This window comes from Macrobrachium rosenbergii, chromosome 17, assembly GCF_040412425.1.
Source record: "Macrobrachium rosenbergii isolate ZJJX-2024 chromosome 17, ASM4041242v1, whole genome shotgun sequence".
NCBI classification, from domain to species: Eukaryota; Metazoa; Arthropoda; class Malacostraca; order Decapoda; family Palaemonidae; genus Macrobrachium; species Macrobrachium rosenbergii.
Genome location: NC_089757.1, coordinates 27503265 through 27520764, shown reverse-complemented (window position 1 = coordinate 27520764; position 17500 = coordinate 27503265). Strand labels below are relative to the sequence as shown.

At 35.0% G+C, this 17500-nt stretch overlaps 1 protein-coding gene across 1 annotated transcript in view; it reads right to left on the bottom strand.

Annotated features, from left to right (window-relative positions):
* The window catches only part of LOC136847813 (uncharacterized), a 229114-nt gene that overhangs the window by 15092 nt on the left and 196522 nt on the right, over positions 1–17500 (bottom strand). The window contains 1 exon segment of the mRNA XM_067119740.1: positions 2521–2701. Coding sequence (XP_066975841.1) covers positions 2521–2701 — 181 coding nt within the window.

The window sequence follows — 17500 nt, the reverse complement described above, 5'->3', positions numbered from 1 at the left end:
CCATGTGGATTATCGTGTTTACTTCGTGTGTTTGTGCTCTTGGGAAAGCGATTTAGACCAATTCGTTTTGAAAACGTCATTTATTTGTGTGTGTGTGTTATTTTTTTTGAGTGTGTGTTTTGGGGTGACCTAGATTTATCGAGTAAATGACCTATAAATAGATGCCTATTTTTGTCCGCGTTTGTGTGACGATAAAGCCATGTTTTTTTTTTTTCTGTGTATTTCGCCTCCACTTCTGGCCAGGTCTGGGTATGAAAGCAGCGTTGCCTCTCCTATCGGCCTCTGCATAAAAAAAAAAGTATGCGTTTGGATTTCTTTCTCACCAAAATAAAAGTTCACTCAGTTGATTTTCATAAGGAAGAAGTTGAGGGGATACTCGGTTATTTGTTTGTTTTTCTTTATTTATTTATTAATTTTTTTTTTTTTGTTATTCTGTATTGCGTTGGCCCTAAAGAAGCCTTTGAAGAAGATTGTACGTTCGCTTTGTCTAACCATAAGGTGCCCCAGAAACTTATTTACGTTGCAAATTTCAAGATCTCGACGCAAAAATTCTGCCACGTGTGTATTAAGAAAATCATTCAAATTCTGAATTTTCAGGGCTGTCCTGACAATTTTATTTTTGTAATGTTTTCCTATGTTTGGGTTTTCCAGGTTTTTTTTGTTAAATTGGTGGACCAGACAAGCGCCACTTTTTGCATTATTTTCCTCCGTTTTTAAATATTTTCCTGATAACATTTTTTATTGGTTGCAGAATGTAATTGCGCAGCCACAAGGCACCAAATATTACGAGGTATATTTCCCAAGAAAGCTAAGTAAATAAGACCAAATTATTGCGGAGTTCCGATGATGCAACGCTACTTAGTTTATTACGGACTGCTGCGGGAATATTTCGCTGAAAATATTCGTAGTAAACACTTCTCTTTCTTATATTAAAGCCTGGGTAAATAGAGAGAGAGAGAGAGAGAGAGAGAGAGAGAGAGAGAGAGAGAGAGAGAGAGAGAGAGAGAGAGAGGATTCCCCGAATTTTTCGAAAAATCAGGTTACTGTTTTCTGCTAGATACAATTTATAGCCCTTTCCTTTTCTACTGTAACTCGTTGCTCTGTTTTTCGGCAGAAATACTAACACGTTTGAATTTTGCAACAATAGCTCCAATATTCCTTTTATTTGCTAAAAAAAGAAGAAGATCAAACACTGTTTTTGCGACAAAGACGAGAGTGTGATACCAATATACATGTTTTTCTTTAAATGTTTTACTTTTTATTTTTATTCATCATATTTTTCCGTTTTGGTTTGATAAACTTGTGACTTTCAAAAATACCTTACGCCTTTGAACAGGAGCTAAATTTAATATGTTAATCGGTGAAAAATGCAAGCGTATGCTTAAGTTGAGCAGTTGCACAGATCTACAGTTTTAATAAAAGTGGTAGTAATATTAATGATAGTAATTTTTTGTTTACACAAATCAGAATCAATAAAAACATTTGTATTATTATTATTATTATTATTATTATTATTATTATTATTATTATTATTATTATTATTATTATTATTATTATGGTGATTATCAGTGCAATAATCAATTATGACCACAGCATATTATTATTATTATTATTATTATTATTATTATATAATTTGGCAGCAGACCCTTAAATAGGTTCTATTGAATATTATTAGTTGCATTTATTTTGTAGAAGACTTTTTTTCTATTTTCCTTATTGCGGACTTCAGTGGAAGTTCGCTGACTGCAACCAATCAGAATTCGCCATCCATGACCCCCGCTGAGCCCGTGTATAAATTCAGTAGGACCTATGCAATCTGCCAGTCCTCTACTAGCTCCTGCTGAAGAATGACAGAGTCTGTCGAAACGTGTCGCGGCAACAATTGTATAGAACCAGCTGTATAGAATATATAAAGAAGCAGAATCCAGATTTTGACTTTTCCCCATGAAATGACAAATATAGGCGAGCTGTTAGCACGCACCTCCACTGAAGAGAAGTCCGCAATAAGGAAAATAGAAAAAGTCTTTTTTACAAAATAAATGCAGTTGAAGCAGCAATAATATTCAATAGAACCTATTATTATTATTATTATTATTATTATTATTATTATTATTATTATTATTATTATTAAAGTGATGGTGATAGTCAGTGCAATAATCAGTTATGACCGCAGCATATTATTATTATTATTATTATTATTATTATTATTATTATTATTATTATTATTATTATTATATTATTATTGTTGTTGTTGTTGTTGTTGTGTAATGAAAATCCACAATTATATAGTAAATATATTACTATATGATTATTATTATTATTATTATTATTATTATTATTATTATTATTATTATTATTATAGTAATATATTTACTATTAATATAGTAAATATATTATTATTATTATTATTATTATTATTATTATTATTATTATTTTTATTATTATTATTATTATAGAAATGATGGTGTTTATCATTGCAATATCAATAACGACGAGAATATATTTCATTCACAATCTTACCACGACAAGACCACAGCAGCTGCCCAGATGGTGAGGATGCAGGTGCACGCCCTCATCTTCGTGCAGGTGTAAGACGCCCTCAGGGGCTGACAGATGGCGTAGTATCGCTCGAAGCTGATGACCAGGATAGTGAGCACAGATGCGTGGCACACACAGTACTCCACGAATGGCACAAGTTTGCCTGTGTGAAGAGACAGGTAAATCAGTCATGTTTAGGAACTGACACTAATTATTATTGCTAATCGACAACAAAGTTATTGATGATTTATGTAAAATAAGAATATTGCTCTTGATTATCTGTTCATAAATAGAGATTACTCATTGAAAGCAACAAAAGAAGGACTATTTCATCATGAGAAAGGGAGCGGTCATTCAGTAGTGAAGAATAAGAAACTTAAAGTTAACTGATGTCATGAAATCCATAATAATGTTTAAAGTTAATATCGTTTTTGTTTGGTTAATTCCCATTGAAGTACGTCAGACCCGTTTAACTATTTAGCTGGAATTGACTGCGATTGGCTGTGATATTGCGTCAGAGATCAGTGAAATATATTTTTTTACGATAATCTTGATCAAGTATCTTTCATATCTCTGTGCTTCGTTGTAATTTATGTAAACTATATCCAGGTGAGATTTAACTGCAGTATCTGTTTATCCCAAAAGCCAGCTTCCTCTTAATAGAAATAATATCCACTAAAGGCTGTGAAACTGCCGGCCATTAGGCGAGCGAAATGGGTTTAATGTTCTTCAATACCCGTTTTCAATACGAGGCCAAACACCCACTTTGTTTAGGTATAAACATGTGGGCCCATTTTCTCCTAACCGCTTGGAGTCTAGGAAGCGCTTTCATTAGCCCAGTCACCCTCGGATAATGATTGCTTTGTGTAATTAGCCGCAGAGTCGAGAAAGGGAAATAAGGGCACCGGTTTTTTTCCCGTAATCGAAAATTAGCTTGAGTCCATTAAGGAAAATATCGTCCGTCTTGATTATGAAGAAAAGGAAAGTTTGCTCGTGACGGTGATTCGAGTTTTATTAAATTTTAATTGGCGATGCAGAACTGGGCGGCAAAGCAATTATCTCTCGTTTCGAGGGTCAACAGAAGGGGACGGAGATAATCGTATATTATTGTATATTAGGTGGGGCATCGATACCAGGGAAAGGGATGCTGATGTATCAAGGGGTTGTATCAGTCGTAAGAGATAGCCGACTTCTTGGCGTTACTCAGCGCAAGGATTCCATATCGCCGTTTAGATAATTATTGCACCTTACAGTCTGTTTCGTTGTGATTGGCAACGTTAATCGTGTTTCCTGGTGATTTGCCCTTTTCTGTTTACAAACGAGGGGCTCTAGATCAAGCTAAGAAAAAGCCCTGGCATCTGGATTGTTGAATTGTTTCGAGGAGGTCTTATAATTGTTTAATTTTTGCAAATTGTTTTGCCTTTTGAGCAAGTTTGTTAGATCTTGTCGCCGCTATGTCAGTAGTTCAACGTGCTTGGTAAATAAGGCTCTATTTCACCATTTGACGCCAGTGAAATTAGAGATTTTGAAAGGAGAGACGTCGGTAATTCAGTTTATTGTATGCCGTTACGACACACAAGGCCTCTTGCACACTACAATGACCACACTCCTGCATGTTGTATGATAGTCACAAATGCGAGTCAGCCCGCTTCAACCTTTCATAACAGTCAAATCCTTCTTTGCGCAAAATCATTCAGCCTACCTTTTTGTGAGGTCAGTTTTTATTCACAGCAAAGGAGAACTATTTTAACAAACCTTTCATATGCATTCAGCGACCTTCATTTGGGCAGCCATGTGCATCTCGTTCCTTTCACCATAAAAAGAAAAATTGCCACCCTTGAATGGAATCCTTTTCTCTCGATAAACCGTTTCTGTCATGATGGGATAAAATCCTTCTCCGCAGTCTTATTTTCAATTGATTCACGGCTTTTGAAACATCTTACAGCAGTTGCATCCGTGGGACGAAATGCTGCAGGCAGAAGGACTTTCGAAATATACACTTCTTACCTTCATTCCTATTTTGCTGTTTCGCGAAAGAAAAGGTGATTTTGGACACGAAAAAATATCAATACCATTCTTTTTTGTGTTTCAAGAAGAAAATATTGGGACGATAGCAACATCTTCTTACATGCTCACGAAAGTCTTTTTTTTTTCTTGCTAACATTGATAATAATTACATACGTATCTATCCTGCTTTTTTTCACAAAAAAGAGGGTTGGTAGTATTCTTTTCGTGCTGTTTTTTAAATAAATTAGAAATTGATAGCAGCATGTTTTAACTGTTTCACAAAAGAAGAAACTAGAGAATGGGTACCAGCCTCGTTCTTGCTATTTCAGAAACGTAAAAAAAGAAGATTGGAATTCATACGGATTTTAATAGCTTCGTTTCTCATTTAAAAAGGAAAGGATAAAACTTAACTCAGATAGTATGCTGGAAATCTGATATTAAATTCCATCCAGTTTTTCTTTGATACTCGCGTTGCCATGCGAGCAAATATTGAATAAGAGATTAATATAAGCTCCTTACTTACAAAAATTCATCTTTTCATTAGATGATCGAATTGTGTGACTTCAGATTTTTAAAGTAGCAGCACTTAATTTCTTTCTTCGTTTGGGCACACTTATCTTTACTTATATGAGAAGAGTTCTTTTCACGGGATAATCTGGTAAAATCTATATACATAAATATAAATATTTTATTTATATATATATATATATATATATATATATATATATATATATATATATATATATATATATATTTATTTATTTATATATGAATATATATATATATATATATATATATATATATATGCATATATATATAATATATATATATGCATATATATATATATAATATATCTATATATACATATATATATGTATATTTATATATACATATGTATAATATATATATATATATATATATATATATATATATGGATATATATATATATATATATGGATATATATATATATATATGGATATATATATATATATATATATATATATATATATATATATATATATATACACACACACAAGTATTTTTATTTATAAACGCTCGACTATCTGCATGTGTGTATGTAACTGTCAGTCGCCAATATGCTCTTTGTCCTTGACGGAAGCTGACGGTACGAAATCAATGTCAATTTTCTCTTGCCCCTCTCCTCATATTATATTTTCCCTCCTGTTGTTCATTTTTTCCAGAGAATTCCAGCGTAATTGATATCAGGCAAGTCTTAGAAACCCCCTTGCAATGTTTTCCCTTTCTCTTCCGACTTTTGCCTTTGGGAGAAAGCTCGACACTTTCTTGAAAGAAGTAAGTGACGGCATTACATGACTTAGATGAGGTAGAATACAATGTCTCTCTCTCTCTCTCTCTCTCTCTCTCCTCTCTCTCTCTCTCTCTCTTTCTCTCTGCACTCATTTCTGTTGTTTATTTTTTAAAATTTTTTCGTTTCTTAAAGCTCAGAATTTGTTTTGTGGTGAATTTTATATATATATATATATATATATATATATATATATATATATATATATATATATATATATATATATATATATATGTATATATTGTAGAGAGGGAGAGAGCACATATTAAGTTACTTCATTTTCTGTTTTCATGAAAACCATTATCATTTATAGAGAATTTTGCTATGAACAAATCGCTATCTATTACTTTAAAATTAAAAGACCGAAGTAAAGGGAAATACAGAAAGAAGAGAGACCCACTCACTGAAAATTAAAAAATAAATCAATAAACAGATAAATAAACAAAAATGTACAATCATCACTGAACCAGACTTTGCCATGAATATGCCTGTCAGTTATGTGAAGAAAAGTTTCGTTTAAATGGACAATTGGCTCACTTTGTTTATACAACTTTGACCAATAAAAATGTTCGTCGGTAATTACTATTGGAAATTCAACAATGACCAGAAGACCAAAAATGCTTCTTTTAACAACAAGGGAATGAGTGACTATGAGCTGCAGACAATTGCTAGACTTATGCGTAGCTGCATGAATGATTTCCTCACAGCCAGATTCAGAAATAAAGTCAAAAGCTCTTAAGCCATGGCAGTCGAGAGGAGAAACAGAATTCTACCAACCCCTTGGTGAGCAATGAAAACATCAGCAAACACGAAATCATATACATTTGAGAGAGAGATAACTGGCACTAATCCGTATCATATTATTATGCTCTTTGGGGTCTCATTTTAAGCAGCACAAACGCTTTTCAGTTTTCTGTAAAAGAAAACTATTGAGATGGCTTTGTTTTTCCGTCCGCACTTTTTTCTGTCCGCCCTCAGATATTAAAACTACTGAGGTTAGAGGGCTGTAAATTGGTATGTTGATCATCCACCCTCCAATAATCAAACATACCAAAATGCAGCCCTCTAACCTTAGTAGTTTTCATTTTATTTAAGGTTAAAGTTAGCCATAATCGTGCGTCTGGCAACGCTATAGAACAGGCCATCACCTGGCCGTGCTGAAAGCTTTATGGGCCGCTGCTCATACAGCATTATACACTGTGCAGAAAACCCAATTGCGCCGAAGAAACTTCGGCGCATTTTTTACTTTTGTGGTTTTGAACTCTGTGAGGCAAACATGACAATGACTTGATATGTTTTTTTTTTTCTGCGATAGACCATAAGTAGCCTAGTGGACATCGTTCACGGTACGTCGCTTTTCCTATTTTTAATGGTCATCCTAAGAGATGCCTCTTCTAGTAACATTTCTTTGCTGATAGTTGTGGATCTATTTCACGTCTTGCTGCTGATGAAATCCTTCATGGTTACGTTCCCTTTTGTGGTATTCAGTCGCATCAGTGGCTTCTTTAAGAAAAAACTTCCGGGTGATATTTCAAAGTTTCAATTTTTCCGCTTCGCAATCTTTCTCTGAAAACAAATACTCTCTTTGAAGATACAAGCTCTTGTCTTGAGCAACCGGGACTTGAAAATTGTTTTATATTAAAGCAAGTATATCTCGTGTCTTCGTTTTAGAATGTTGAAATGATAAAAAATTACATTTTGATGCATTTTTCAAAATTCAGTCTCTTAAATTATTGTTTATAAAACAACTTTTATGTACACTATTGCTTGATGCATACAACCAACTGGGAACATCTGGAGAACATAAAGTTTTAATGTAGCTGAGCTTGCTGTGAAAATCTTTATGTGATATTTTCATTGGACTTCTGCTGCTCATGGGTATTTTTATATATCATATTCTCTTTGCCTTGAAAAGCAACGTCAAAAGCATCCCACTCGATATCAACCCAGCACGCGTTTGAGAACTTTTCTTTGAATTCTTTATGTCTTATTTCTTTAATTTCCTGCTTGTGATATCTTGGCGCCGCTCTAAAGAGAAATGACTTAATAATAAGGCAAACATGAAGCTTAACGCCTGCACAGAAGTCACATGGATGTGGTAGACGCAAGACTGTCACCGAGTAATTACATTTCCCACCCAACTCTTTCCAAACTCTAGAATTTCTCAGCATATAAATACCTTGAACATTATTTCAGAGGTAAGTATTTTGACAGATAAGCCTTGCACAGCATTATCATTTGTTCCTTTACATTGGTGATACAGAATTGTGTAGTTCTTAGCTCTATGCTGTTATCCATATATATATATATATATATATATATATATATATATATATATATATATATATATATATATATATATATATATACATACATACATACATACATACATACACACTACGGCTTGTAAAATGTTTTATCCCCTTGGGGCGTGACACTAGATGGGGTTTACCTTCGGGTTTTCAGTATGTCAGATGCTGGTGCCCATTCACACCTGGGTCAGCTGGTGGGGGCAGCCAGGGATCAACCCACGGACCTAGCAAATGCAAGCTGAGTGCTCTGCCACAGGCCATTTGCTGTAATCAAGACGAATCTGATTCACTTTTATTTCAATGTCAGTAAATGTCGAAGTGCTTCTGTATTGCACTGATGCATGAACTCTTAGGTGGTTTTGTCATTGATACATCTGTGCATGAAGCTGAACATTTGTCGTAATGAACTGTTCACCTTGATCATAATTATAATAGAATCTGCAAAAAAACACATCTTAAATATGTTGTTATCACAGCATAGGAGCGCACATGCCGTGCTCATTGCTGTATATTTTCCTTCTTATGTCCTGCATACCTTACATGTTTATCACTGTCTTGCTTCTAAAACAGAAAATAAAAAAAGAAATTGCATATTCTAAGGACTGGAAATTGTCGCTTTCTGGGAATTTTGTTTTCTGTTTTCATTTCCGGGGAAATATTTCGTAACCCGCTGCCAGACCTCCGCGACATAATAGTCATGCCTTTTCATGCTTTATCTTTTTTTACTACTTGGTAAGCAAGTGCTCTGCAAATTAATGGGTCTCTTACGAAATAACGATACTTAAATTTCCCCTCCCCCCCCCTCTCTCTCTCTCTCTCTCTCACTTTGTGGAGATGCTTGCATATATTAGGCAGTGTGTGGAAATATTCAACTTACATACATACATACATACATACATACACATACACACACGTATGTATATGTGTGTGTGTATGCACGTGTGTATACGCGCGCGCATGCGTGTGAATGAACTGTGTTTTTCTAAAAAGCCCCCTCTCTCTCTCTCTCTCTCTCTCTCTCTCCTCTCTCTCTCTCTCTCTCTCTCTCTCTGTAATTGACGCGGAGGCTGGCTCCGTTAGTCGGCAAGTCTACAGTATGTGTGTTTCAACATAAGCCCTTTTCTTAACTGAGGCAGGAGGTGGCTTTATTAGTCAGAAAATATTTTGGGATCAAGTTGCTAACTCCATGCTCCTTTTTGACCTGATTGCGACCACTAGCAATTCAACTACCAGGTAAATAATTCATTGCTAAGGTAAACTGAGCCCTGAATTCGATAATGGGGTCTTTGGTGTGGTGTTTGGCCCATAATGTTGGCACACACATTATATATATGTGTATATATATATATATATTATATATATATATATATATATATATATATATATATATATATACTACATACATACACATACATACGTACATACAACATACACATGCATGTATGTATGTAAAGGAAATTCAGTTCTATGCAACTCCTAATTCTGATGTGGATGGAGTTGTATACACGGCATTCACGAACAATTCAGCAGTTAAAGCATGAATGTTTTAGTGCACAATGTTTAGTTCTTTTTTCTGGAGGTGCCTTATGTGGGGAAACAGCCTCTATTGCAAATTGTTATATATATATATATATATATATATATATATATATATATATATATATATATATATATATATATATATATATATATATGCACACATACTATTTGAGTCAAGAATTGGCACAAACGTATGGAAAAAATAAGTCTCAATAACAGTTGAATTTCTTCATTCCTGTTGCTGAGTTGCAACTACATCAGGAAGAAAATATTGCTGAAAACACCAGTAATTCGCGTCTTTAACCACTGAGAAATCTGTTGTGGGAGTGATTGAGAATAAGTGTCACCACTCATACCAGAAGTCACAACCACTAAATACCTCCATGCAATGCTTTAAACACTCTTGCCCTAGCACCCTCACGTATTAGTCTCTCACCGTAATCTCCTTTTGTTATTCTATATACTCTTGTAATAATTAAAAGTTTTATTATTCCTATGACAACTTGTTTAAGATAGCTATCTTATCCGTGTTTTTCAGTGAAAGATAATTAGATTAAAGCTACAGTCTCATTTCTTGTATACTAGTTAAGACTTCAATACTTCCTGTCTTCGAGAATCAACAATATGCTTACAAATGAAAGAATGTTAGGTAAAACTCAGAGGCGGTTTCACGATTGTTTGTTCCTTTGAAACTGAAATTCTTCTGCTTGATTGAGTTATCATCTTGCTTTTTTTTTTTTTTTTTTAAGGAAGACACAGTAAAGGTAAGAAGGAATTTGCATAATGTCTGGTTCATATGCTTCTCTAACCTCCAATACCTTAACATAGGAACTATATCTCTCTAAGTGGGGCCACTGTTTTGCTTTCCAGCTTCTCCCCGCCCCCCTCCTCCCCCCCCCCCTTCCTTACCTTGATTTTGTAGAAAAATTTTGCTACCTCTGCTGACAGGGATAGCCCTTAACTAACCTTCCAAAACATAATCAAACCGAGGACAGAGTGCCCTACGTAATGTTATTTTATTATTCTTGTGTCCCGTGTAAATTTCAAACTCTCTCTCTTTCTCTCAACTATCGCCTTCAGAGCTTTGTAAAGTTTGTGGGACGTCGGATTATTCGTCAGCAAAAGATGCTTACCTTTTGGCGTCCGAGCCTCATGCAACAAAGGTTAAGACAGAAAAAGGAAGATGCTTTGATATTTTGTTTTTTATTTGTGAACGAATGAGGCAGAAATTTACGCCGGACTTTTTAGCAGCGAATTTGTTAAAAGTTTCTCGTACGCAATAATTTTTCTCTTGGCGATTTGAGCGTTTGGCGAATTACAGATTTTAACACTATATGTTGGTGGTTGCTAAACTTGTTTTTCCTCGCAGTTTCTTCTAACACTCTGCGAACATTCATTTATTATTCAGCAACATCATGAACGTTTTTCCTCTTCTTCACGTCTTAACGCTCTTCCCTTGTGTAGTCTATGCAGTTTTTAATATATTATTTTCCACAGCAAGAAGCAGATGTGGCTTGCTTCAACGTGAGAAGATACGTGTGCATCTATTTTCCCCCTTCTCTTCTTTTATAAACTTATTCATTGAAACAGTATGAATTTCTTTCTCAGAAACCACAAATGTTGAAGTAGCGGTCAGAATATCTAGTGAGTTTGTCTCTGTGAAACCATCAATAATGAATTTCTAGTCAGAATATAGAATGTGTTTCTCTCTGAAACCGAAAATAGTAAATTTGTAATCAGTTTCTCTCCCTGAAACCATCAATAGTAAATTTGTAATCAGTTTCTTTCCCTGAAACCATCAATAATAAATTTGTAATCAGTTTCTCTCCCTGAAACCGTCAATAGTAAATTTGTAATCAGTTTCTTTCCCTGAAACCGTCAATAATAAATTTGTAATCAGTTTCTCTCCCTGAAACCATCAATAGTAAATTTGTAATCAGTTTCTTTCCCTGAAACCATCAATAATAAATTTGTAATCAGTTTCTCTCCCTGAAACCGTCAATAATAAATTTGTAATCAGTTTCTCTCCCTTAAACCATCAATACTAAAATTGTAGTCTGAATATGGAATGGATTTCTCTCTGAAACCAAAAATAGTAAATTATCCGTCAGAATATCTATTGAATTTCTCTCTCTCTGAAACTATCAATAATAAATTTGCAGTCAGAATATCGAGTAAATTTCTCTCACCGGCACCATCAATAATAAATTAGCTATGAGAATATCTAGAGAATTTCTCTCTCTGGAACCTCCCATAACAAGATGTGCAATTAGAATATCGAATGTAAGATGCGATTAGTATTTGTATAAACTTTCTGGACTTTCCATCTCATAACGGTAAAATACTTTATTATATTTCCGTAACACGGAAACCGTGGGACGAAAACACGAGATTAACTTAGCGAAATCGCCAACTTCAAACGCCATAAAATTTGGAGCCGTAAGGAAGCTCCATCCCACCAACCAACCAACTCCCCCTCCCTCCCCGTTACAGCTCCCTCCCCCCTCCCTCCCTCCCCACTTGCGTCTCCCCCTACCACCGCCGTAACGGTAATCGGTCTGTTTATTGCTTCATTTTTGCAACGAACGCTTCTAACGATTTCGCGCTCGTAAAATTTCTCGGGATAATCCAGCCAGCTGTGACGTCATCGGTAATTCGTCAGTTGGAGCGGAATAATTGGTTCCTATAACTTTTAGATGGGCACAGACAAAGGTTGTCCTCGTCTGCTCCAGTTATGCCTTTATTGCTTTCCGGATTATTTTCCCTCAGTTTCTGTATTTCCTCGTTTAATTTTTGTCTGGGATTGTTTTTGGTCATAGACTATATTGTCTATATATATATATTTATATATATATGTATGTATATATATATATATATATATATATATATATATATATATAATATATAATATATATATATATATATATATATATATATATATATATATATGTGTGTATATACATATTTATATATATATATATATATATATATATATATATATATATATATACATATATATATATATATATATATATATATATATTAAAAATAAGATTGATGAAACGGTTAAGTAATGCAAATGTCATACAAGAAAGTAGGACTGGTAGGCCGAGAAAATGATGGGTAGCTGATGTGACAGAGGTATTAAGAGAGAATATTGTTGGTGTTTAAGAAGCAAGAGAGTGATTACCGGATAGAGGCAATTGGTGTTCACAAGCGTGATTGGTTGAAAGAGGTAACTCGTTTAGTGGATTGAGTTGGGAGAGAATTAGTACGCAAATGCTGATTAACATCTTGTGATGATGTTTGAACTGGCTGATGCTATAGAAGCTTTCTGCATAGTTATAAAAAGTAACTCACAAACCAGCTTGTTGATTTTTGGGTGAGATTGGTTAGGCCTTTCCGAATAACGAATTTTGATTCTAAAATTCTATACAATCAGTACATAATTTTATTTAAGTAAAGTCATTTGATAATTGTTATAGATAAATTGAGAAACTCAATTTGATGACTAATTATACTGTGCTACAGACCGTTAGTTTTCATTCTTTCTCCCATTAAGCACCGCCTCGGTAATTAAATCATCGACTGGCACCCCGTTTACTTGACACTAAAAAATACTGTAGCAATAAACTAGGACTCATTTCACAATGAAATTGCAATGCAGTCAGTGTAATTAGTTGATGCTGTAATGAAATTTGATTACAGCTATTCATTACCATTCTGATAGCTGTACATATATATGGTATTAACTGGATAAACAAATTATCTTTTGTATGATATGAAAATATTTCGCCACAAAGTTACAATGCTTCCCTCTAGCCTCTGGCCTTGGTAGTTTTTATTTTATTTAAGTTTAAGGCTAGCCATAATCGTGCATATGACAGCGCTATAGGACATGCCACCACTGGGCCGAGGCTGAAAGCTTCATGGGTCGCTGGTTATACAGAAAAATCGATTGCGCAGAAGAAACTTCGGCGCATTTTTTACTTTTTTTTTCTGTGTTTGCATGTTGAGTGACTTTGTTTCTCGCGCAACATTCCCGAAAGCCTCTCGTTTGCCTCTTACATTATGGATGTTACCTATCGCATTATGATATTGCCTGTTATTTTGTGGATATTGCCTGCTATATTGTGGATATTGCCTGCTATATTGTGGATATTGCCTGCTATATTGTGGATATTGCCTGCTATATTGTGGATATTGCCTGCTATATTATGGATATTGCCTGCTATATTATGGATATCGCCTGCTATATTGTGGATATTGCCTGCTATATTGTGGATATTGCCTGCTATATTGTGGATATTGCCTGTTACATTGTGAATGTTGCCTACCTTTTTTGTGGATGTTGCCTTCTATATTGTGGATGTTCCCTGCTACATTATTGATATTCCCTTCTCTATTATGGATGTGTCCTTCTGTATTTTGGATATTGCCTATTATATTGTGGTGTACCAGATATCTTCTCGCTTGTGTATCGAAATTCTGTGAAGCCAACTTTACCTACGGTATAACCTGCCTTGACAGTACTTCCTTCTTACAGTTAGGTATTTCTTTTTACCATTACCTTCAATATAAATTATTTTCTCTCATTTATCGCTTTTATGTTCACCTTTGAAGTGTTCTGCAGACAAATGTATTTTCTCTTTTTCCTCTTCTTCCCAAAATATTTCGCAGCGTATATCTTCATTCTGTCTTTTATATTGCATATTCGTTCCAGCATATGAAGTCCAGACTTCATCTTTATTACTGCCTCCCTTGCAGTTCATTCACTCATCTATATATCTTTCTGGCCCCTCCATTCAGTGAACTTCAACTTGCCCATAATTTTTTTTTATCTTGTACATTGTTTTCAATTTTTTGGACGATTCTGCCTTTTATATCCTTTTCAATGTTATGTTTTGTGTACTGGTTTAGTCATCAACTTTTACTTCGAGTGCAGTTTCATGAATCTGTCATGCAGTCATACGTTGTCATAATTTTCTTAATGAGCGAAAAGTACGAGACTCAGGAAAAAAGAAACACAAATAAAGAAAAGAACCTATGGATATAATTTCAGTGAACTGGCGATAAATTTGCATCGACCTCGCAACAAATTCAGTACCGGCATTTTGTGTGAATGTAAAACTGGCACTATCTCACCCATATCCTTAAAACCCAACAAGTTTGGTCATAAATTAGGTAATTTCAGCTTAATACTTTCTGTTTAAACACTTCTTCAATCTAGTCTCTTGTATCATCATATATTTTGGCCCTAAGGCATTACATTTTAGTGTGCTATTTTCCATATCTTTTAGCAGTTTAAAATGCAAAGATAAACAAATTCTGGGCGTCGATATCGCCGGACGTGGGCTATACAGAAAAAATCATTCATGGACTCTGCACGAGCTCTAAAGGGCTTCCATGTTACACACCCCTTCCTCCCCAATCATCCCACCCATCCCCTTAACCCCACCACCTCTTCGTCTCCATCACATATATCCCTTTTCCCCCTACCCAAAACCGATATTCCTTGAGTTGCCTACTCGGGGGAGCCAAAATCATACTGGGTATTTTATGTATTTTGTTAATGCACTTCCCCCTCACGCCAAGCCCTGGGGGTGAGGTAGGGCTGGAGAGTTTTCCAGCAGGGCCTCAAGGCGTCTATGCCTCCAGAAATGTTAATGGCTCACCGCGGAGATTTTCAAGTGTTTGTTAAGCAAAAACCATCCCTCGATCACCACGTATTACTGAAAGGTATTCCCTGGGTAGGCGATAGCATGGTTTGGTATTTTCCTGAAGTATTTTGAAAGCCAGCTGTGTGCTTGCAAAACGGTGAGAGAAAAGATGGTTGGTTTTATTAAAAGTATAGCAGTTTAAGTCAGTCGTATCCACAGTAGATGACTAGATGGTATCGTATACTTGGAAACACTAATCTCGTTAGAACATCTGACATGATATGTATGTAGGCATTCATGCAGTGTGATTATATATATAAATATACATATGTATATGTATATATATATATATATATATATATATATATATAATATATATATAAATAAATAAATAAATAAATATATATATATATACATATACACACGCATGTATCTATGTATGTATGTATTTTGCAGTAACGGGAATTTTTAAAACTAAACGTGACGTCTCTCTCTCTCTCTCTCTCTCTCTCTCTCTCTCTCTCTCTCTCTCTCTCTCAAATATCTAATGTTGCGGAGTGGTCTCGACAATTTCCTTTCCAGGCAGCTCAAACAAACCCATCAAAAGTCCGGAGACATGTGGCACACTGCCCCTATCTCGCAAACGGTGTCACGACCTCGATTCCCTCCCATCACGAACGGTATTCCGGCGAGCATATTGCATCTTTGTCTGGAGAGTTCCGTCTGCCACGAACTTGGCGTTTCCGCATGAAATTGCAAATCTTTCAACGGGGGAAATCCATGCAGGTAGGGTCTGGCCTCTCAAAATACGTTGCTTTCGTCACTGACAGACTGGAAGGTGGTACATAAAACGTCCACGACGATCGTACGCGAAAGAGTCGGCTAATGACTTGCTGAGATGAAAGGCGTTTCAACTTGATGCTGAGATTCGAGAGTTGTAGGAGCTTCTAACACTGAGTGAATGTCTGAAAGTCATGAAGTGGTTGTTTAGCTTCGGTCAAAGTATGATGTTACATCGTAATACTTTGACTTAAGATTATTTAATTTCTTATAGAGCATGTGATTATACGCACATTCACTCATGCATGCCCATATACGCGCGCAGACGAACGCAGCCACACACAACACACACACCTATATATATATATATATATATATATATATATATATATATATATATATATATATATATATATAACCTAACCGTAACCTAACCTGAGTGTATATACATGCATATATATATTTATATTATATATATATAATATATATATATACATATATATATATATATATATATATATATATATATATATATATATATATATATACATATATATATATATATATATATATATATATATATATATATATATATATATATATATATACATACCTAAATTGTTATATTTGCTGTATATCCCAACATGCATTTCAGTGATTATATTCCTCTGATGAGGCCAGCGGACAGCACATGCCTCAGGTCAATCTATTTACTGAGGACTGCCACTGAGGCGTTAGTAAGCGGCACAACCTAGACATTGCTATCCAAACAAATGTCAGTTGTTGGAATACAGATATTATATACTCCAAGGAAGAGAACGACACTTTAATAATGGATTGTGAAGGTCATTGCGAACAGGACAGGAAAGATCAAAGAGTGACTGCTTCTAGGGAAGCAGAAAAGTGTAGAGGTGTGATGGGTATCGCTTGTAGTGTTAGGAAGACTGGGAGAGGTTGAAAAGTACAAATGTTTTGGAAGATAGAAAACGGCAGGAAGAAGTTGTGATGGCAAGTGCAAATTGTCCAAAAATGGGAAATAATGAAGCCAACTCTCCTTTACCGAAGTGAAGTCTGGGTGTTCAATGAGAATGAGATAAAAAATATTGAAGCTGTTGAGATGAATTGTTTGCTTAGTAAATGTGGCGCAGCAATATTGGAAGGGTGAGACGTGTGGAACTATGTAGAGGAAATAAGAAAAGGATAAAGACTGCTTGGGGCAAGAAAAAGTCTTGAGGCAAGCAACTTCATCCCTATAGACTTGCAGAGAAACCGGAATTTTGAACCCTTTGAGGTGTCACCTCCAAGGGGGAAAGGTCCTTATATATATATATATATA